General features: G+C 36.1%; 1 protein-coding gene across 2 annotated transcripts in view; it reads left to right on the top strand.

Moving 5' to 3' along the window:
- Positions 1–22,661, top strand: part of LOC141457234 (ubiquitin carboxyl-terminal hydrolase 48-like) — a 189,355-nt gene that overhangs the window by 159,107 nt on the left and 7,587 nt on the right. The window contains exon 20 of one of the 2 annotated variants that reach the window (XM_074133919.1): positions 18,743–20,538. The exons of the other annotated variant lie outside the window; for it this stretch is intronic. Coding sequence (XP_073990020.1) covers positions 18,743–18,765 — 23 coding nt within the window. The 3' untranslated portion in view covers positions 18,766–20,538. Of the gene's footprint in view, positions 1–18,742; positions 20,539–22,661 lie in introns of those variants that run through there. 2 annotated transcript variants of the gene reach the window in all.

Here is a 22,661-nt window from a genome sequence, read left to right as displayed (position 1 = left end):
GTTTGGAGGGCAGGTTAGCTCACCTCTACCCCGGAAGTGCCTTATACAGAAAAATATTGTAGAATAAAGTTATACAACTACAAAAATCCATCGAGAATTTGTTATAAGTGTTACTTCTTGTTCATTGGACTAAAAGCGACTTATTTCTGCGTACTGAAGGAAGAATAATGCCAATTTCAATCATTTTTTGCCCAAATTTCGACCTAGCACTAGATCATCTTCAGGGCTAAAGCTATTAATAGTTATAATATTTTTTTACATTACTATTTGTAAGGTTGGTGTGTTTTCTCTTCTATCTTTTTACGGATGTACTGGGCTAAACACGGCAAGAGTATTATGCCTTGGCTATATAAACAAAGAACCAAAGAGACTCTGGGCTTGGGTAGAAATCAGATTACTCTGGGGTTACAGGCCTATTCACGGGGCATGGTAGGTTCAGAAAGCACCTGCACAAGGTACAGCTTATTAGCTCGGAACCGTTGTGCTGATTGTATCAGGAAGAGGAGGAAACGGCCTCCCTTCGAGCGGTTGTGCTACTATCTCCTTTGGAACTTTGAGTCCAAAGGAGATAGTAGTACAGAAAGAACTGGTAGGGTAAGTCCTCAACCTCTTTAGTAGGGGAAGTTTCGTCTACTAGATCCAAAGGGGAAGGCACAATAAGCTTCTTGTGGCTGCGGTGCCGTGGGGCGTAGGTCCTGTCCCGCTTTTAAGATCTTAATCTTAATCTTACGTACTGGACACACTAATGTAAGATACACCAACATTTTCATTTACTAATAATGTAAAAAAGGTAAAATTTTCAAAAGCATAAGCCCTGAAGATGGCCTAGTCCCTAGATCGAAATCTGGGCAAAAACACAAAATAATGACTGAAGTTTGGTATTATTATTTCTTCCTTCCGGATTAAGGAATCACGTCACCAAGAAACAATGAACGATAGGTGGTATTTTTGTTCGTTGGACTGAAAAAGAACATATTTCTGAAAGGAATGCATAAGTTTACTTCTCGTAAGTTTTCATATTATTGCTAGCAACAAAATAAATGTTATATTTTGACCAAATCTTAGCAGAGTGAAGATAAAAATACTACTACTACTCTCTGGCTATAACAGTCCATGAAGGGCCTGGACCTCAACCACAACAGCTTTCCACCGTTCACGGTCCCTCGCAGCCGTTCTCCAACCTTGCAGGCCGACCGCCTCAATATCATCCTCAATATCGTCCCTCAGCCATCTCAGCCTCGGGGCCTTCTCCCGCCAGGATGATATCCTCCATGTGTCCCAACCATCGCAGTCTTCCTGCCTTTTATGCAAGGACACAATATCAGGTTCACCTGCAACAGTTCAGCCACCTCTTGGTTCGTCCTGATTTTGAAGGTCCAAATATTCTCCTTAATATTTTCCTTTCCCACCTGCGTGTACTTTGCTCATCTGCTCGGGTCAAAACCCACGAGCCATAGTCTGACAATCGGCCTCAGCACTGTCTTAAGAAAGCCTTATTTTTGCTGCTCTTGACACATTTTTACTTCTAAACACTGTTTGAAGAGCCCATAAGCAACTATTTCCAGTAGCCATTCGTCCAGCAATATCTTCTGTTACATCGTTTTCAGAGGTTAACACTGAACCCAAATATTTGAAATTCCTCACTCCTTCAAAGGAGTATATTCCCCCACCCGTAGCTTCCGAAATATCCTCTTTCTTGTCACAAAAATCCAAGCGATTTTTATCAAATTCGAACTTAGTGATATTGTTTCATTTTGTGGTACTGTATTTGCATACCCAGAGAAACATATACCATTCAGAAATTAAATTTTAAAATCTCACGTAAAACTTGAATTAAAAGCACCATCGTAATCTTGCTGTTATTAGTAGTAAAACTGAAGTAGAAACATTAAAGTACTCTAGAAAGGAAAATTAAATACTTGCAAGACATTTCCATTTTATGAGTCAAAAATTACGGAATAAATGTCCATGGAAGTAGTCATTAAGTTTGTTACAAAGATTCATGAACGAGAAATAATTCCCAACATGTTCAACTCCCTGATGATGCGCTCTGATGAGGCTAAATATATACCATTTCCATGCCAGGGGTTTTGTTCATTTGTTTTTTTTAAATTCTATTACAAATAGGAAATGATATGTGATTGAAGGCCCCAGTAGTAGCCAGCAGTAGTTAGGTTAGTGGTTCCCAGGAGAGGTTAATATCTTCACTGATTACTTCCTTAACTGTATTGTAGAGGCCGTGGGGGGCAGGTTCCCCTTGTAAGAAGAATGAAGAGATATTTCTGCGTCTTCAACCAGCGTTCACTGTGTCCTCTGGGTGTCTCTTTAAACATTGGGACTTTTCTCTCTACATTAACTAGCCCCAAAATGCCACTCCTCTGTAAGCCACCCCATAATTATACTCTCATCTATGTAAATGACCGACCTTTCTCTGTCTACAGCTCTCTCAGTGAATGCGAAATTCAGATGGCCTTGGAAGTACATCTCATTCTTTTATTGTTGAAAAGTCAATGACATGCTAGTAATAGTTAACTGCTACTGGCGACTGTTTTTTTTTATTGTTTTATTATTATTTTTTAATGCTTTAATTACTTTTATTATTCCTTCTTCCGCTCATGCGGAAATGCTGCAATAGAGTAGTTTTTTGATTTATTAATTGTCAACGGGAATACAAGTTCGAAGATGCTCCCATAACTTTTTTTTTTAACAACTTGCGTCTTTCAGCCTCCTGCGGTCATTGAAAGTTCAAACAGAAAATCATGGTTTAAATCTTATTATTGGTTTAGATGCTATTAAGGTTCCCGAATTTAAAAAACCGTTGCCACCAAATCAATCATCTGGAGGTGCCACTAAATCTGAATAGAGCAATGATGGGCTAATTTTTTGATTTAAACAGATACAGATACATTTTTATAATATCAAAATTAAACTAATGCGATGTATGAAGCTGCGAGTGTTTTGATAAATAGTTCCGCCATAATTTGGTCCAAATTGGAGACGTAGTTATTCTTAAGAGTGAACTGAGCTGGTTCATTCGTCAATCTATTTCTGACACAGCTTTTTCTAAGTTTCATTATTGGAAAAAGCTGCTCACAGATATATGAAGTTGCAAACATTGTGCAAATTCTCTGAGAATGAGATTTTTTAAAAAATCTTTTATTGGGATTTACTATTGCAACGGTTGTTGCAACAAGCAAATGTGGTACCTGATAAAAAAAATACTTGAGTGGAGAAGGCACCCAGTGGTGTCACTCCAGTAACGGGCTTTGCTATACTGCTCTCACGATAAGAGTAGATCACGAGGCCTTCTTCTCTTCAATCTCCTTAGAGGATTACCTGGTAATGTGAAGGAAGATAGGTGTTCTATGAGAGGGTTAGGATGAGCTGCTGTAGAGGAATCAAATTTGAGAAAACGAGTGTTAGGAAGATCTTTAATGAAAGGGATTTTGAGGTCATTATGAATGGTGAGGTTTGATACATAGAACGGAGCGTTAATTAGTTTTCGTAGTACGTAGTATTTTTGACTGTAATGTCTGGAGGCGTAGAGAGTTGGAATGCTTTGTCGATTCCCATACTTCGATGCCGTACGACCAAATAGGTCGCAGTAACAACAGGTATAAGAGTCTTTTGTTATGTAGGTTAAGTTTCGAACGTTTGTCAAGTAGTCTGGCGAGAAGTTTGTAGCGTTAGTTAGTTTCTTGTCTTTTCAGTCTAGTATGGGGATTCCATGTCAACCGTTTGTCTAGGTACAGTCCAAGGTAGCGTACTTTGCCCACAGTTGGTATAGGGAGTTTGGTTCAAGATGAAGGGAGGTGGGATTTTCCGTCTAAGTATAAATACTATAAATTTTGATTTCGTAACGTTAGTTTTGATTCGCCATTTGAACTTTGAAATGAAATATTAAATTTGAAAAACTGGATTTCCCTAAGCGCTTGTAGAATTTGTAATTTTGGAATATTTAGAAATACTCGTAATTGGGCAAGTTTCAAGTCAGCTGTTTACCTTGTAAGTGTAATTGTTATTTGTAATTATTATAATAAAATATGTGCCGGACCGGATTGAACCTTTCACTGGGCGGGAGTTTACCCATCACTAGAATGGAGTTTTAAGTTTTCCTGGGTTCAAGAATTTTCTTGCTCAGTAAAAAATCCCTGGATTGTTGCTAAAAGTAAGTTTTCTTTATTTGGAAACAATTTTCCATGAGTGGAAGGTTGTATATAGCAGGGATGGCCAACATATTGATCGTCAATCGTTCGCAATGTCTGGGGTGGAATTCCGTGTACCATGGACTTAGAAGCGATTGTAGAAGACAAACATAGTAAATTCTAAATCTGTCTTTATCTGTAGTTACTTTGAATTAATAAATATTGTTAATAATTATCCATGTTCTTTTAATTCCCCTGGATATGGATGTGAGTTTTTTGGCCCTTTAAATAATAATAATTGTTGTTTTTTACGTAGGTAGATAAACCGTGTATCTCTATTTCAGTACCTATGACAACTAGTCGATCGCGACACACTTTTAAGATAAAAAGTAGATCTTATATACAGAAAAGTTGGCCACCTCTGGTATATAGAATTGACTTAGTTTTGAAATGTCATTTCAGTGTTTTGTAAGTTTTTTTTAAAAATATTTAGTTACCCGAGAATACAGATAGTACAGACTATTTCCGGCTGTAAAACAGGAAGTACCGATTATTTTAGCTTTTTCTCTAAAAACGCTCAAATACTTTAATCCGCATACACTATGTAGATGTTTACTTTTATATCTGCAAAGAGATAAACTTAGACAAAGAGATAACGCATTTCTTTTCAAAAATCTATTCATCAATGGATTTTGAGAGAAGTTGCCACAAAAAGCACATAAATTTTGTGGATGAACATGCATTGAAGAGAACGTAATTTTTTTGTAAAAAATTATATTTCAAAGAAACACAAAAACTAGAAACTGGGGAATTTTGATCAAGAGAAAATCATGGTTTTTTAGAAGTTAAAAAAAAAGAAGATCTTTAGAAGAGATGAATAGTAGATAAGTTTGAGGTGAAGTTTAAGTTGTAGAATAGCGAATAAGTTTGGGGATATGTTCTAGTAGAAAGGAATACTATATCTACTTATCATGCGGTCAGCAACTAAACACCCGTACGCGGATAGAGAGGAAGATCTGGCTATAAAAAATGAAAATACCCGTCCACCCGACAAACGTACACGGGTTCTTGGGCGTATGGTTTTGGTCGAGGGGGGGGAGTATACACGTGAATAAATATGAGCAGGAAGAACGGTTCTGGCGTTCTGATGTGAAAAACAGGGTTGCTCTGTTTTATGGTAATATAAAGAGCAATTTCACTCCCCCATCTCCACTCAGTTCTCTCGCTAAGTAAACATTAATGGCGTTACGTCCATGTCTCTGTTCTTGTTTCCGCTCTAAACCCAGTCTTCCTTCTAAATACTTATTAATTCTTATTGTACACAGGGAAAAAACAATTTCGTAATATTCATAAATTCATTTAATAAGTTGAAATTTTGTTTAAACATTTCCCAAACAAAAAAAGAACTTATGAACGTCATTGAAAAATTGGATTTTCTCTCTCAAGAACTTCTGAAATGTTTAACTGGAATGTTGTACATATTGATCCAATTAAATAACTCTTTCTTAACATACCAGCCACGTAGGACGTCAGAGATACCAAGTGAAAAACTGGTTTGGCCATTCACAAGATTCATATCTTTGATTTTATCCCTTGTACTTCACAAATTTATTATCGAATCAGTCAGCAATTGTAGTAATGCAAGACGGTAACGTAGCTGAAGTGGAAATCTCTATAACAAACCGGATTTAATAATAATAATATTTCGTCTTTATTCAAAAAACGCTTACAAAATAAATGAAATACAAAATACATTCTTTATTGTAGACATGCCTCACTGGTCCATGACTTTCGAAGGGCAATCTGGATTTATCTACCCCTAATGATTGATTTAAGTCCAAAATTGGTAAGTGATATACACGCGTGATAGTACACATTAAATTGTAAGATATTAACTATCACCGCGGAACTAACCTCTGTTTCGACTGTCTCATACTTTGATTATTATATTTATGGTTAACTCTATCCTTTAACTGTGTGTCCTGATGAGAAATTTTAAAGGGATCCCAAAAATTTCCACCATATGGGTGTATGTGACCACCATAACTCAAAAAAATACTGCAAAAAGTCCAAATTTGGTATTTAGCTTAGAGGATGTAAAAATAAGATTGTGGTCAAAATCAATTAACCATAAGTACGTTTTACTGATTCCTTCGCACCCGTTTTGCTGAATCAATTTTTAATATTTTTTGTTATCTTTTGCAATATGGCTCCAGCCATTCGCATTAAACTTGTATAAATGGAAGTAAAGTAACGGGCTTTACTTCCACCTATCAATTAGGTATCGTGAACGGAGACGACTAGCAAACATACTTTACTGTAAATTCTCTAATATTTAACTATTAAATAAAATCCAAGGCCTAAGACAGGGAATCGAACCCAGTACCACAATGCATATTAGCTTCGCAGGTCTCGCCTCTTACCGCTCGGCTACCGTGGCGCCTTTAAATTTATTTGTAGCAGCTGCATATATTTAGATCTATAACCCATTCTTTGGGAATCTTCCACTTGCAGTTTAGATTCTTGGGTTTTATTGTGTTGACCATCATCATTGTGGTCATTTAAGAAGGTTCAGGTTCTAGGCTTCAAGATGATTTTTGCGAAAGGCGATTGACGAACGTAAACATCTAAGGTCAAGAAAAAAACCCTGAAATTCATCAGCATAGGTTCCTGTTTTTTGGTGTTATTATAGATCTTAAATGTTTTTCATAATATATAGGGCCCTATAGAGGTAGAAATAGGAGGAGCTAGTTTCTAGGTAATAAGTTGGTGAACAGGAATCTAGACATTAAGAGATTGGAATGGGATATCATGAACGGTAGAAAGTACCTACAAGTTGGTATTGATTGATCAATGTGATGGCATTAGTTAGTAGTACTCGTAGTAGTAGTAGTGCACATGCTATCTTGTATACATATATATATCTTGGGTATCTCTAATGAGCTAGGTCATGAAGACCTCACTAGACCCTACCTCCTTGTGAGGAGGATTGATGGGTCGCCCAAGTACCCGACGACCCAGAAATTGTCACTGGTCATTCACTACTTGGACTGAACATCATCTCTCCCTCTGTTACCAAGCTTGCCTGTATCTCTCTGAGCTCTTCTTAACTGGCTCCTCTACAAGCACAGCTTTACACACACACAAACACAACTAGAAAAGCTCTCCGTTTCGATTCTCCCGCCTCGTTTGTGACTTTCCCTCCTTTTTTTGTAGTTGATAAATTGTTGTCTTCCTTCTTACTAAACGGGTGACAAATATTATACATTTGTCAAACATCATGTACGATCTTACAATGGTAAGATCGAAAGCTGGAGTTTAGGGAGTCATATGTAGTGTTCCTGGTACAGTGAGTGGTAAATCTCGAAACGGGGGATTTCCCCCCTCTTCGAGAAATACAATGGTTTGAGATCCCGCGAATTCAAATTTTGAAGCGATTTTGGCTCAACGGTTACCGAATACCGGATTCCCACGCGTAGAACCTGGGTTCGAATCCAGCTGCTAATCCTTAGATTTTTTCTCTTCCTAGAAGCTTCTTCTCAGAGACAACACTGTCCCCATGATAGACTATTGGACACTATTACTGTCTGAAAGCCGGAAATGCATATAAATAAAGACTTCCGGGCGCCAAATAACCTTAGATGTTGATGCTCCTTAAGTTAAAAAAAAAAAGAAAATTCCAAAGTTGGATATCCAATGGTTTTCCTATCTACTAAGCGAAACCTCAGGCCTATCATCTTTATTTATTTAAAATTTGCGTCATATTTCGCTGTTTTGTAAAGGTTTTGAAAACGATAGATTTTTTTTTTGGCATTGGCTTTCGCCATACAGCCAGCATCGTCTAGGTGCTTATCACTAGAATATCACTCACTCACCATTCTTACTTATCGTAAATACATTCGCTTCACACATTCATCATTCTACTATATACAACTGTTTACATAAAACTTACAACTAATGGATGGATCAGTACTCTATATTCCTGCCATCCTTACAGCTTAACCGAAATTAAAATCACGTAATCCTTCTCTAAGCATTTTCTCGCATTCATTCTAACCGGCTATAACTTTTAAATACATTCATATTTCTTTGCTAGCTCTGCTAAAGATTTAAGCACTCAGATGTTGGTGGAGAATATTATGTCTTCGCAGCGAAATGGTGCATCTAATCGATAGATTTACAATCAAAATGACATTCTTAAATCTATAAAAATCAATAGATTAAAAAAAAATTTTTTTTACCAGCTGACAGTAGTATATTGACTTTATTTTTAAGTGATGTTGTAATAATTAATTGAGACATTGTAATCTATCAATTATTAAATACGTACAGTGGAGCCTCGGTTATCATGACCGGAACCGGACACGTGACGGATAGTCGAATAGACGGATAATGGGAAAAAACAGGAAAATTTCCAGATTATTTTGTTTAACGTGTATAAAACTTTGTATTAACTGGTATACGAGGGTCGTTTGAAAAGTCCGTGCAAAGTCAGAGAGATAGCACTACTGGCGCGTATCGAGGTTATGTTTAGTTAGTAGCATCTCTTGGAAGAACCCACACCAAGTTTCAGCCAGATCGGTCTATTTCTTTGTGTTTATCATTCTTTTGAATCGAGGAAGTCGAGTGATTTTCAAAAAATGGACGAAAAAGAATTTCGTGTGTTGATTAAACACTACTTTATGAAAGGCAAAACGCCTGAGGAGACTAAAGAGAAGCTTGATAAACATTATGGTGACTCTGCACCTTCGATTAGAACAGTTTATAAGTGGTTTCAAAATTTTCGGAGTGGCCATATGGGCACAAGTGACGCTGAACGTTCTGGACGGTTACTACTCCAGAAATCATTGATAAAATCCATGATATGGTGATGGATGACAGAAGAGTGAAGGTACGTGAGATTGCTAGTGCTGTGGGCATCTCGAATGAACGGGTACATAATATTTTGCATCAACATTTGGACATGACAAAGCTATCCGCAAGATGGGTGCCGCGATTGCTCACGCTTGACCAAAAACGAAATCGTGTGAAGTGTTGCAAGGACGGTTTGCAGCTGTTCCAGAAGAATCCGCAGGACTTTAAGCGTCGTTTCGTCACTGTGCATGAAACATGGATACTTCACTACACTCCTGAGACCAAAGAACAATCTAAACAATGGGTTACCAAGGGGGAATCTGCGCCAAAAAAGGCGAAGACCGTTCCTTCGGCCGGAAAGATTGCGGCGACTGTCTTTTGGGATTCGCAAGGAATAATCCTCATCGACTATCTGGAAAAGGGTAAAACTAATACAGGTGCATATTATTCATCGTTATTGGACCGTTTGAAAACCGAGCTGCAAGAAAAACACCCACGATTGGCCCACAAAAAAGTCCTTTTCCATCACGACAACGCACCAGCTCACACCTCAACAGTTGTGGTCGCAAAATTAATGGAAATAGGGTTCCAACTCGTTTCAAATCCCCCCCTACTCTCCAGACTTGGCTCCCTCGGACTACTATTTGTTCCCGAATATGAAGAAATGGCTGGCAGGAAAAAGATTTTATTCAAACGAGGAGGTGATTGCAGAAACGAATGGCTATTTTTCAGACTTGGACAAATCCTATTATTCGGAAGGGATCAACAAACTAGAGCAGCGTTGGACGAAGTGTATAAGCCTAAAAGGAGACTATGTTGAAAAATAAAAAAGGTTTACCCCAAAAAATTAAGTAGCTTTTATTTTTGCACGGACTTTTCAAACGACCCTCGTACATATTTTATACGTTTATACGCTTAAGCCTTAAAGGTCAGCTATCTTTCATTATTCAATTCATTCTATTGTGTATTAAAATTAATGAATACAATGTCTGCGACATCTAATCGGTTTTGTGGGCGGTTTTGTTTGTGGTTGATCTTTTTAGGAAAAAACCCACAAACTGTCGAATGATGGACACGAGAATGTACCTAAAAGTCAAAGGAAAAAATCTCAAAAGAAAATATCCCCACTACGTTGAACGGTTTTCTTTTTTAATTTTTAAATACTGACGACAGTGACGGTTAATTGGAATAGATTATTTCTTAAGAAGATGTGATTAATTCCCAAAACTAGCATAAATGTAATGCAATAGAAGAAAAACATAAATTTGCTGGCAAAATTTAAAAAAAGAAGTTAAGTGTTTTAATTCACCTGCGATTCTTTCGGTAAATACGTACAGTGACAAATTCTCTGCATGTCAAAGTTTCACGTTAGCTTTTAGAGCTTGTTCCAAGAAGTTATAGTCCATCAAGAATGTTTGAATGGTGGTTTTTAATAACTAAAAAAATGTGGGCAGATTTTTTTTGAAAAAAAGAAGAATGAACAGATAAATTAATAATAAAACATTAACTTATTTCAGTTGCAATAAAAAATAATAATATTAATAAAGCCTGGAGAACAATTGATCATTTTTTTTTTTTGTTGTCTCCATAACCGAGTTTATATAAGGAGATGATGGAAGCGCGTAAAGTTTTGAGGTTTACCTCTGTTTGATGTAAACAGAAGAACGTGATATAGTGGTGTCAGGTCTTTCTGCGGCCCAACCACAAGACACCAGGAACTTGCAAGTCCCTCGCTCTTTCTTGGACAATCCAGACATTGTTTTGTACCATAACTTATTTAAAAAAATATATATCTTCAAGTATCCTACTTAATTTTTTTTCTCCCACTGTTACGTACCTAACAATAAAGGCGGAAGGATGTGATCCTGTTCGGAAATAGACATCGTAGTCGCAATTATATTGCTATACATAGGGTTACCATACGTCCCGGTTTGGCCGGGACTGTCCCGATTTTAAGCACTTGTCCCAGCGTCCCAGCAGGTTGTTAAATGTGTCCCTCTTTTTAAAGATTAAAAAAAAAAAATTTAATATTTGTTAAATATAAAGAAATCGTTTGCTTGAGTATTTTGTAAAACTAATCTAAATTTGAAATGTAGTAAAGTTTATGATTTAATTAGAAATGACGAAAACTTTCTTAAAAAAGTACAATCTTCCGAGAAATACTCTTGTACAAGTAAATAATATACATATATTACTGCAATTTTTATGCAAGTGCATTTTATTATATTTTTATATTTAATACCTACATTTTTGTGATTTTTTACGATATACGTTTAGTTTTGTGACACTCAATAATATTAATAATTTGTAATAGCAAAATATTCATAAAAGTGTAAGTTATACTTTATTAACAATGAAAAAATCTAACAAATTAAGCTATTTATTTATTTTTACCGGTCTGTCCCGGTTTGGCGTAAAAAATATATGGTAACCCTAGCTATACGAGGGTCGTTTGAAAAGTCCGTGCAAAGTCAGAGAGATAGCACTACTGGCGCGTATCGAGGTTATGTTTAGTTAGTAGCATCTCTTGGAAGAACACACACCAAGTTTCAGCCAGATCGGTCTATTTCTTTGTGTTTGGCATTCGTTTGAATCGAGGAAGTCGAGTGATTTTCAAAAAATGGACGAAAAAGAATTTCGTGTGTTGATTAAACACTACTTTATGAAAGGCAAAACGCCTGAGGAGACTAAAGAGAAGCTTGATAAACATTATGGTGACTCTGCACCTTCGATTAGAACAGTTTATAAGTGGTTTCAAAATTTTCGGAGTGGCCATATGGGCACAAGTGACGCTGAACGTTCTGGACGCCCTGTTGAGGTTACTATTCCAGAAATCATTGATAAAATCCATGATATGGTGATGGATGACAGAAGAGTGAAGGTGCGTGAGATTGCTAGTGCTGTGGGCATCTCGAATGAACGGGTACATAATATTTTGCATCAACATTTGGACATGACAAAGCTATCCGCAAGATGGGTGCCGCGATTGCTCACGCTTGACCAAAAACGAAATCGTGTGAAGTGTTGCAAGGACGGTTTGCAGCTGTTCCAGAAGAATCCGCAGGACTTTAAGCGTCGTTTCGTCACTGTGGATGAAACATGGATACTTCACTACACTCCTGAGACCAAAGAACAATCTAAACAATGGGTTACCAAGGGGGAATCTGCGCCAAAAAAGGCGAAGACCATTCCTTCGGCCGGAAAGATTATGGCGACTGTCTTTTGGGATTCGCAAGGAATAATCCTCATCGACTATCTGGAAAAGGGTAAAACTATTACAGCTGCATATTATTCATCGTTATTGAACCGTTTGAAAACCGAGCTGCAAGAAAAACGCCCACGATTGGCCCACAAAAAAGTCCTTTTCCATCACGACAACGCACCAGCTCACACCTCAGCAGTTGTTGTCGCAAAATTAATGGAAATAGGGTTCCAACTCGTTTCACATACCCCCTATTCTCCAGACTTGGCTCCCTCGGACTACTATTTGTTCCCCAATATGAAGAAATGGCTGGCGGGAAAAAGATTTTATTCAAACGAGGAGGTGATTGCAGAAACGAATAGCTATTTTTCAGACTTGGACAAATCCTATTATTCGGAAGGGATCAACAAACTAGAGCAGCGTTGGACGAAGTGTATAAGCCTAAAAGAAGACTATGTTGAAAAATAAAAAAGGTTTACCCCAAAAAATTAAGTAGTTTTTATTTTTGCATGGACTTTTCAAACGACCCTCGTACATATTGTTCTTATTGTTGGTGCCACTGTTGTTTCGGAGGCCCTTAAATGAAAAACACATCTTTAACCATGATACCGAGTAGTGTAAAGAAATGGCTGACCATCCTTAAGAAGTAAAAGTAAATGGAACAAAATTCAGTTTTTATTTTTCAACGGGAAAACCCTGTTTTCCCAACAATTTGATTTAGGGTTCTTCTTTGAGAGAGGAAGAGATGAGTAGATTTCTTTTAAAATGATAAGCATTAATGATCACTCAAACTTACTGAGTTAAGACAAAGTTTGTGAGTTAGTGGACTCAAAATCCAGTATCTGCTTAATCACAATACCTTTTCTTACTAACAGAGTTAAAAAAAAAAAAAAAAGAAGGAGTTCTTGAGCGGCAGCTTTGGTTGGTAGATTTTGTTTAAAAACTGGGGCGGATGTGTTGGTCTAGTGGTCAAGAGAGTGGCTTAGTATGTAGAAGGTCTCCAGTTCGAATCCCCGCTTATGACTTCTTTTTATTTGTTAGAAAAAATTGTTTATAATAATGTATGAGCTTCCGCGAGACGTCCATGACATCTAATCGGTAGTTGGACGTAAAGACGTGCCTGCATTATAGGCGATTACTTCACTTTGTCCAAAAACTGATTTTCAAATCCCATTTTGGCATATAAACGAAATCTCTCATTTGAATTTTTAGTTATTGAGCCATGCTGAACAGAAACTTCAGAGTTATACATTCAAGACTTAAAACACATACGAATAAGTTTATAAAACATTTTTTGCCACTCACAGAAAAAACCAGAAAGGAAATTCCTGTGAAATGTTAAAATGGAAAATCTAAACGAATGCAATGATGAACAAGGGAAAGTTAATCGATTTATAAATATGAGAAATAAGTGCAACTAATTTTGAAATGATGCGTTCATTCAGACAGTTGAATGGGACACAGTAAGTTGATGACCAAGGGTATAGACCGGTGCACAGCAACCACAATCACGTCACATCCAGGTCCCCCAGATGGGATGTCAAAGCCACAAAGAGTAACTACCTTCCGGTTGCTCTTATTATTTACCATTTCTCTAGCGGCAGTTCAGCCAATCATATTATTTTTTTATTTTTATTCATTGTATTACTATTGGAAATGTTCATAGATGTTCGTCTGTTTCGGATTCGGTTCAAGATAGAATGTTTTTTTTTATTGGTCCGTACAGTTTTAAAACCGTGCGCCATAGCAGTCTTACTAAAGTAATTTACGTAAGTCTGTAGGATTAGGAAAAAAGTAAAGTAATCGCCTATTTTTGGCAGGCGGGACTTAACTTCCAACTACCAATTAGGTGTCGAGGACGGGGGCGGAAGCTCTCACTTTTTCTATAAACATTTTTTTTTCTAACAAATAAAAAGTAGCCATACGCAGGATTCGAACCACTACAACAGCGTTTCCCAACTTTTTTTTGGCTCGCGTACCACTTGGTGGTAGTACATCATACTAAATTGTACCACTTCGTAAAAATGATGGTATTTCGTGAAATTTGTTATTCCGAGTATGTTATTTTATTATTATTATCATATTTATTTGTATAGAGATACAATCTATCTGCTACAAAGGAGTTCAAGTTCATGTTCACTTTATAAACCTTGTAAAGTGTAAGATCTTAGTTTTAGAACTTTTTTTAAATTATGTTTAATGTTGCTTGGATAGAGCTTACTCATTACAATCAGTCTCTTTAAGCAGATCTTTACATAGTTATCATTTAAGTTCTGTCACATGATAATTCTATTAAATTTTCTTTATCTTTTATCGATAATAATGTAGTTTTCCTAAATTTTTATTATAGAAGGGGTTTGAAATCCAATTATCATTTGGTGTTTTCGGGTTTTAGAAAATGCTCTATGAAAGACAATTTTAATTCTGTTAAATGTTCTATCATATTTATATTTTCTCGTATATCTTGAGGCAGAGTAACCTTATTACTGAACATATTAACAACTTAACTGTATAATATTTAATTAAAATAATCTTTATGAATTATAGGAAAAAACGACTAGCAACTCGCGTACCACAGGTTGGGAAACGCTGCACTAGACCAATACTCGCCCCAAGTCTGTAGGATTGTATTGAGCGATTATATAGATCATATTATACTGAGTTTATTGTAGAGAAGAAAGAAATGATTTTTGGGTTCGGAGTGATGAGAAGTTGGATTACGATTTCTTCTCAAGTGTTATTTGAGGGAAAATAAGATTAGACTATAATATACAGCAAAAATTGAATATGTTTCAAAAATTCGAGATTTAAGTAAATATATGAGTCAGAACCTTGAGTTTTGTCGTTAAGAAATGTCATGATAGTGTTCATAGTAGTTGGTTTTCCTCCAGATTCCTTTGCAGTAATTGATTAAATATTTAACGAATAACTTATTAATTAATAGTGTTTAAAACAAAGTATATGAGTTTCATTTTTTATATGTTTAAATGCTATTTGCAAAAAATAGCATTCCACTAAAATGAAAACAACGTAAAACAAAAGAACATGTTTATTCGTTTGTGAATAACGGTACTCGTTATTCCATTAGGGTACCCAAGCCAGTAAATTACTAAGTAGTAAATAACTTTTGATGAATGGCCAGAGTCTAACAGTGCACTTACAAAGGCACGCACACTGCGAGTAGAATGACAAAAAAAAAAAAAAAGAATGTCCCATATTTAAGAGGTCCTGTAAAAATGTGTTTGTGTGTAGAATGAAAGAAGGATCTGTATTGGTAGGTCAGAAGGAAGGGAAGTTTTGTGGCGGGTATGGTGGATTAGCTTTTAAATACACCCGGAGCCAAAGAGGATCTCCAGGCCTCACTACGCAGACTAGGAAGTGGTGAACGTGGAATGAGAAACAGGGAGAGAAAGGAGAAAAAAAGAGGCAACAACAAGAGAACAATATGTGGCCCCCGAGGAAACAGAAGGGCGACTTGTGCAGTAGAGGGACTGGAGGAAGTGTATTCAGCAGAATTTGGCATCAACGTTAGCAGGCGGAGGCGGCAAGCAAGAGGGGTGGGTATTACCGGATGAAGTAAGGAATAGTGGCGGCAGCCTACCAATATAACAAATGGTCGGTGGAGAGCCACCCCCCGGGGGTGGACATAGACAAAAACTAGCCAAGGGTCAAGACAAACTAGCAAACTGTGGATGCGACAGACGGACAAATTCTTCTTGCCCACACTACCAATATTATCTTTCTGTCTTGCTCCATAGACGGGACACTCTTATATATCGCTCTCTTTTCTTACTTTACCTTAAGATCATCATTCACCTACAGCCAGCGACACATCGGACTTCACGAATCTTCACCGCCCACATCTCCATAACAGCTGACCATGTTCTCTGTCCATCTCCATTCTTTTGTCAACGTAATATTCACTATCCACTGCTATCAATTTTACCCACATTTACTTACGTAGTTTCAGCATTCAATCAGTTATCTAATTACCCCTTGCAACAATAAGCATTTACTTTCTACTTTGAGTGCAGAAAATAAAGGATTTTTTAAAATTTTGTCTGTTTGTGCCCAAAACCGGAAATTCTTATATGTAAATTCCTTCAATTACGTACGTATAGGTACGTCATTTTTATATGGAAGATTTTTGCCTTTAACGCCAGAACAAAATATAATACCGGATCTTCAATTCAGATTTCGGAGACATCACTCAACTTCTAAACAAACGGTTGACATGAAATCCCCCCCCATACTAGACTGAAAAGACAAGAAACTAACCAACGCTACAAAAACTTCTCGCCAGACTACTCGACAAACGTTCGAAACTTAACCTACATAACAAAAGACTCTTATATCTACTATTACTGCGCGACTTATTTGGTCATACGGCGTCGAAGTATGTGGGATCGACTAAGCGTTCCAAAGCCTACACACATTATAGTCAAAAATACTTCGAAAACTTCTTAACGCTCCGTTCTATGTATCTAACCTCACTATCCATAATGACCTCAAAAACCCTTTCATTACAGATCTTGCTAACACTCGTTTCTTCAAATTTCATTCCTCTACAGCAGCTCATCCTAACCCTCTCATAGAACACATATCTTCTTCCACATTACCAGGTAATCCTCTAAGAAGATTGAAGAGAAGATGGCCTCGTGATCTACTGTTATCGTGAGAGCAAAGCACGTTACTGGAGTGGCACCACTGGGTGCCTTCTCCACTCATGATTTTCTTTATTCTTTTACCATATTTGCTTATTGCAACAACTGTTGCAGTGGTAAATTCCAATAAAAGATTTAAAAAAAAGAGGAAAATCTCAACTATTAGTGCAGTCTTTCTCAAAGTGGGCGATAACGCCTCCTTGTGGGGGCACTGAAGGCCTACAGGGGGCCGGTAAAAGGCTCAGAGAAAATTGGGTGGGGGATGTTGAAGAGGTTTAAGGAGGACGATGGCTGATTTGTGTTTTTCTAATATTTTAAACTAAAATCGAAATCTGCCTACTATACGGCATCGATTATTTTGTATTAACTTTAATTTTGGTTACAAAAGCCAATCCCGCACATACCCTGGATTGTGGTCGATTGTTCACCGATTTTTTGATAGTATTCCTATCATCGAATTTATGTTAACGTGGATTTAGTGCTGTGGTAACGCTGCTAACTAGAAAGATAAACCATTTGCATGTAACCGAACGCGGCGACTTGCGGCTGTTTTTGGAGTCAATTCGAGCCTATTATTAAAAAATTTATTAGAAATCATCAGATTCATCCTTCACATTAGATTTTAGTTTTAAAATTTTGAAATGTTTTTTTTTTTTAATTTGAATATAAGTTTTTTCTAAATATTATTTATAAAGTTGCGTTTTTATTGCTCTCATTAGAACAGTCTCATTTAAAATGTAAGCTTGAACTCAGAAACAGAATAAGACTCATATGGCACGCTATAATTAAATCAAAGTAATGATTGCGATTGTGATTTTTAAGATAGAATAGAATAGAAAAGAAATTTATTATTCTGGGACAATTGTCCCCTAAGAATAAACACAGGTACAATTAGAGGCCTTAATAGTTTGGCCTGTGATTATACAGAAATTAAATAAATAAATAAATATTTACAAAAGTGAAAATATAATAAGTGAAAATGAAAGTAAAAATTAAATAATAAAACAGCAGAAATTAAGGAAATAAATTAAAACAATTAGAATTTCGGAGGAAGCTGAATAGAAAGGAGATAACTGAATAGACGGGATTTAAAGATGGATAGGGTAGGAGCATGGCGGACAGATGAAGGCAAGGAGTTCCAGAGAGAGGTAGCACGTATGAGGAAGGACTTGTCAAAGGATGAGGTACGGTGAGAGGGAATATAGAGATCAGATGAGCGAGATCTAGTGTTACGGGAATGGATGGAGGATTTAAACTTAAGGAGTTGAAAAATATAGGAAGGCCTTTGAGACTGGATGACTTGAAAAAGGAAAGAAGCCAAAAAATAAGATGTGGTAAAGTAACAATTTTAGGAAGCGCTAGAGAATAATTGTTTCTCAAAGTGGGGCGGTAGACGAAATAAGTTTGAAAAGCTCTGATCAATCAATCAATAAACTTTCATGTCCTAAACATAAGTACAAAGTTTTTATATCTTAAAGTGTTGAGTATTTATGTTCCAAAATGTCGAACGTTTAAAGGAAATTGTTCGTAACCTTTTTAACAGTTAAAACTCGTATGTTAAAAGCAAACAAACTTCCCTCTTTTGTGCATTAAATGTTAATTAAAGTAAATGCCTATTATTTTAGGCTGAATTTTCGTCCAAACTACTAAATTAGGTGACGCGGTCGGAGGCTACATTAAATAAAATCCAAGGCCTAGACACCAGGAATCGAATCTAATATCAGTTTTGCTGGTCTCGCCTGTAACCGCTCGGCCTATACCTTGGCGCCTCTCTTGTGCATTAATTGTCACGGAGTTGGGCATATTTCATGCAAATCTATATTTAAAGACATTTTGTTTGATCTTTACTGATTAGTTAATAATAATTTTGTTTACAGGTACGGTGCTGCTGAAGAGGTAAAACTGTCTGCTAGTAATTCAGGTATCTGATGGTAATCGGTAGGGACCAGTACACTTATTTAATAGAACTTCTGTTTTGTTTTACTTATTTATTTTTTTTAAATAATAAAATAAATAACTTGCTAAAGTACTATTTATAGTTAAGAAATTACTTTCCATAATTTGTATTTAAAAAAAAGAAAAAAAAGATGGCTGGGAAATTTTTTATTTTTAACTTATGTTTTTATAATTTACTTAAATAAAGGCATTTTCTGTTTTGTATCTGCACTTGTAAAATCTGTAATTGTTGGAGAAATGTATGCAACATTAGAGTCTAGTTTATATGCGTATGTAAGTGAAAAAAAGATCATCTTAGGGTATATTTTTGTAATGTAATGGTAGCGTTAATGTTCAACAGCAACCTATCTCCCACCCAATTTTATGATTAAGGCTGAGCGGCCAGTTTCTATCAGATCTGCTGTAGACAAAAGAAAAATTAGCTACTAATAAATATAAAAATTTTGGTAAACCTCAGATAAGTATACATGATACACAAAATGTGCGGCTTATAATGATAGATGAGAAAATAAAGCCCATTGTAAATAATTAAATCTATTTGTAGGGTAATTATATGTAATATTAATATTTTTTTTGTATCCACAAATATTTTGTATTTAATTTAGAGCTATAATATTTTGGTTTGGTTCTTCTGTTTCCTTGGGAAGAAAAATTCTAAATTTAGCATTCGGTGAAGAAGAACAAGTATTTGTGAGTTAAAACTATCAATTTAAAAAAAATGAAAGAAATAATTAATTTTGAAAACCTTCTGAAACCTCAAAGGAAAGTGGGATAGATATTTGAAGAGTATTGCTGTGGCGGCAGCTACATATAAACAAAAATATGCGCAAATTTCGTTCAAATGGTGGATGGAATAACCTGTTGTGTGACAACCTCGCTTATTTGTTAGTTTTGTTTTGATTTGTAAATTCTCATAATTCTGATTCAAAATTTTGCATTAAAATCACTGTAGTTATATCCTCTACAAATATAACTGAACTAACCACACATTAATGAAATAGTACCTTTTTATGTGTCAGCTTCTTAGAAGCTTCCAAAAGTTACTGTTAAAAAATGTTTCCACGAAAATATGGTAGCCCCTGAATATTCTGTCCTGATTATGGGCAACACCGAAGCGACAATCCAGAAGAACTAATGTCCAGGAGTGACCTTGGGTCTCTCAGGCTGTAAGCCTTAAAGATTTACATTTTTTTTTTTTTTCAGCAACAGCAAAAAATAATAGACAAAAAAATGAATTTCAACCGCTCGGCTACCTTGTGGCGCCTTCAAAGACATTCTAGGTGATGGTGAAATTAGGTTTTCTCTCCTCAATTTCAGTACATGCACAAATAAGACTTCCTACAATAATAAATCAAGTTTAATGTCAGAATTCGTTAATTAGAAATAAATAAAAGCCGGCTGCATAGAAAATAAGTATTTCCTTAACTGCTTTTGTTGCAACTGGATTACTGGATTACTTTTATCCTCAAATCGATTAGTAAAATGAATCAAAATAAGGCTAAAATCAGATTATTATCAGATCCGTTCTTCATAAAGTTTTTTCAAATATTTATTACACTTTCCAACAATTATGTTTTTGTCAAAGTTTTTAAATACTGCGTATTACGTACTTAACATTGAAAATTAGCCGATTTTTTTAAGCTGATATTTACAATATAATAATTGAAAAAAAAAAATCAGATCCGTATAAAGTTCAATTAGCTTCTTTAAAAACAAAGTATACGTCAGGGTGTGTAATTAGTTTATCTTTAAGTTTATTTTTATTCTACTCTATGTTCATTTTTAAATAATCAAATTGGCATTTTCCTTAAATAAGTAAAAAAAATATGTATAAATACACTGTCAGCATATACTATTAAGATAATTGTACTAAAATGTTTAATAAAGATGGATAAAATTATATATAGAAATAGAGAAAACAAATTCATCGATGCCGAATGTTCTGTTGTAAAAAATAAATAAATGTAACCAATAAGTGCCATTACTTATAATAAAAATGAAAGAAATCTTTATTCAAAATTGTAACAATTTACAAAGATTAAGTTTTGCTTCAAATAAATAAAGATTATTCACACAAAAAGAGTTTTTTGGGGGGGCCAATAAATAGTCACTTCCTTTATACACGATTTTTTTTTATTATTAGGTTGGTAGGACGCTCTGCAGGGTATTCAGAAATATTTTACTTAATATTGTGCAGTTTGGTGACCGAACCATCTTATTGCAATGTTTTAACAAGGCGGCATTTTTCTTTTTTACTTTACCTTTATTGTTTCCGACATATTTTTCTAGAACTATTTGCCATATGTTGGGGCAGCAAATTTGAACAATCTTTTTTGTTTAATGAGTTCGAACTCGTAGCACAAAGAAGGAGGGACAGCTAGACAAAATTAATTTTGTTTGAGTTAGTACTTAAAACCATGATATTCACAAAGCACTTTAACTTTCATTAATTCTATTTTTTATTCTGAATATTTTTTGTTTACATACGAGGGTAGTTTGAAAAGTCCTTGCGAAGTCAGAGAGATAGCACCACTGGCGCTTATCGAGGTTATCTTTAGTTAGTAGCATCTCTTGGAAGAACACACACCAAGTTTCAGCCAGATCGGTCTATTTCTTTGTGTTTGGCATTCGTTTGAATCGAGGAAGTCGAGTGATTTTCAAAAAATGGACGAAAAAGAATTTCGTGTGTTGATTAAACACTACTTTATGAAAGGCAAAACGCCTCAGGAGACTAAAGAGAAGCTTGATAAACATTATGGTGACTCTGCACCTTTGATTAGAACAGTTTATAAGTGGTATCAAAATTTTCGGAGTGGCCATATGGGCACAAGTGACGCTGAACGTTCTGGACGCCCTGTTGAGGTTACTACTCCAGAAATCATTGATAAAATCCATGATATGGTGATGGATGACAGAAGAGTGAAGGTACGTGAGATGGCTAGTGCTGTGGGCATCTCGAATGAACGGGTACATAATATTTTGCATCAACATTTGGACATGACAAAGCTATCCGCAAGATGGGTGCCGCGATTGCTCACGCTTGACCAAAAACGAAATCGTGTGAAGTGTTGCAAGGACGGTTTGCAGCTGTTCCAGAAGAATCCGCAGGACTTTAAGCGTCGTTTCGTCACTGTGGATGAAACATGGATACTTCACTACACTCCTGAGACCAAAGAACAATCTAAACAATGGGTTACCAAGGGGGAATCTGCGCCAAAAAAGGCGAAGACCGTTCCTTCAGCCGGAAAGATTGTGGCGACTGTCTTTTGGGATTCGCAAGGAATAATCCTCATCGACTATCTGGAAAAGGGTAAAACTATTACAGGTGCATATTATTCATCGTTATTAGACCGTTTGAAAACCGAGCTGCAAGAAAAACGCCCACGATTGGCCCACAAAAAAGTCCTTTTCCATCACGACAACGCACCAGCTCACACCTCAACAGTTGTGGTCGCAAAATTAATGGAAATAGGGTTCCAACTCGTTTCACATCCCCCCTATTCTCCAGACTTGGCTCCCTCGGACTACTATTTGTTCCCCAATATGAAGAAATGGCTGGCGGGAAAAAGATTTTATTCAAACGAGGAGGTGATTGCAGAAACGAATAGCTATTTTTCAGACTTGGACAAATCCTATTATTCGGAAGGGATCAACAAACTAGAGCAACGTTGGACTAAGTGTATAAGCCTAAAAGGAGACTATGTTGAAAAATAAAAAAGGTTTACCCCAAAAAATTAAGTAGTTTTTATTTTTGCACGGACTTTTCAAACGACCCTCGAACGTAGTGATATATCAGTTAACTTTTCTATTATAAATATGGTTACCTGAGTAGATACCGGG

This window comes from Rhodnius prolixus, unplaced genomic scaffold (genome assembly GCF_049639745.1).
Source record: "Rhodnius prolixus isolate KJV_2025 unplaced genomic scaffold, Rpr scaffold_10, whole genome shotgun sequence".
Lineage (NCBI taxonomy): Eukaryota > Metazoa > Arthropoda > Insecta > Hemiptera > Reduviidae > Rhodnius > Rhodnius prolixus.
Note: the sequence above shows the minus strand (reverse complement) of the source record. Positions and strands in the feature narration are given on the sequence as shown.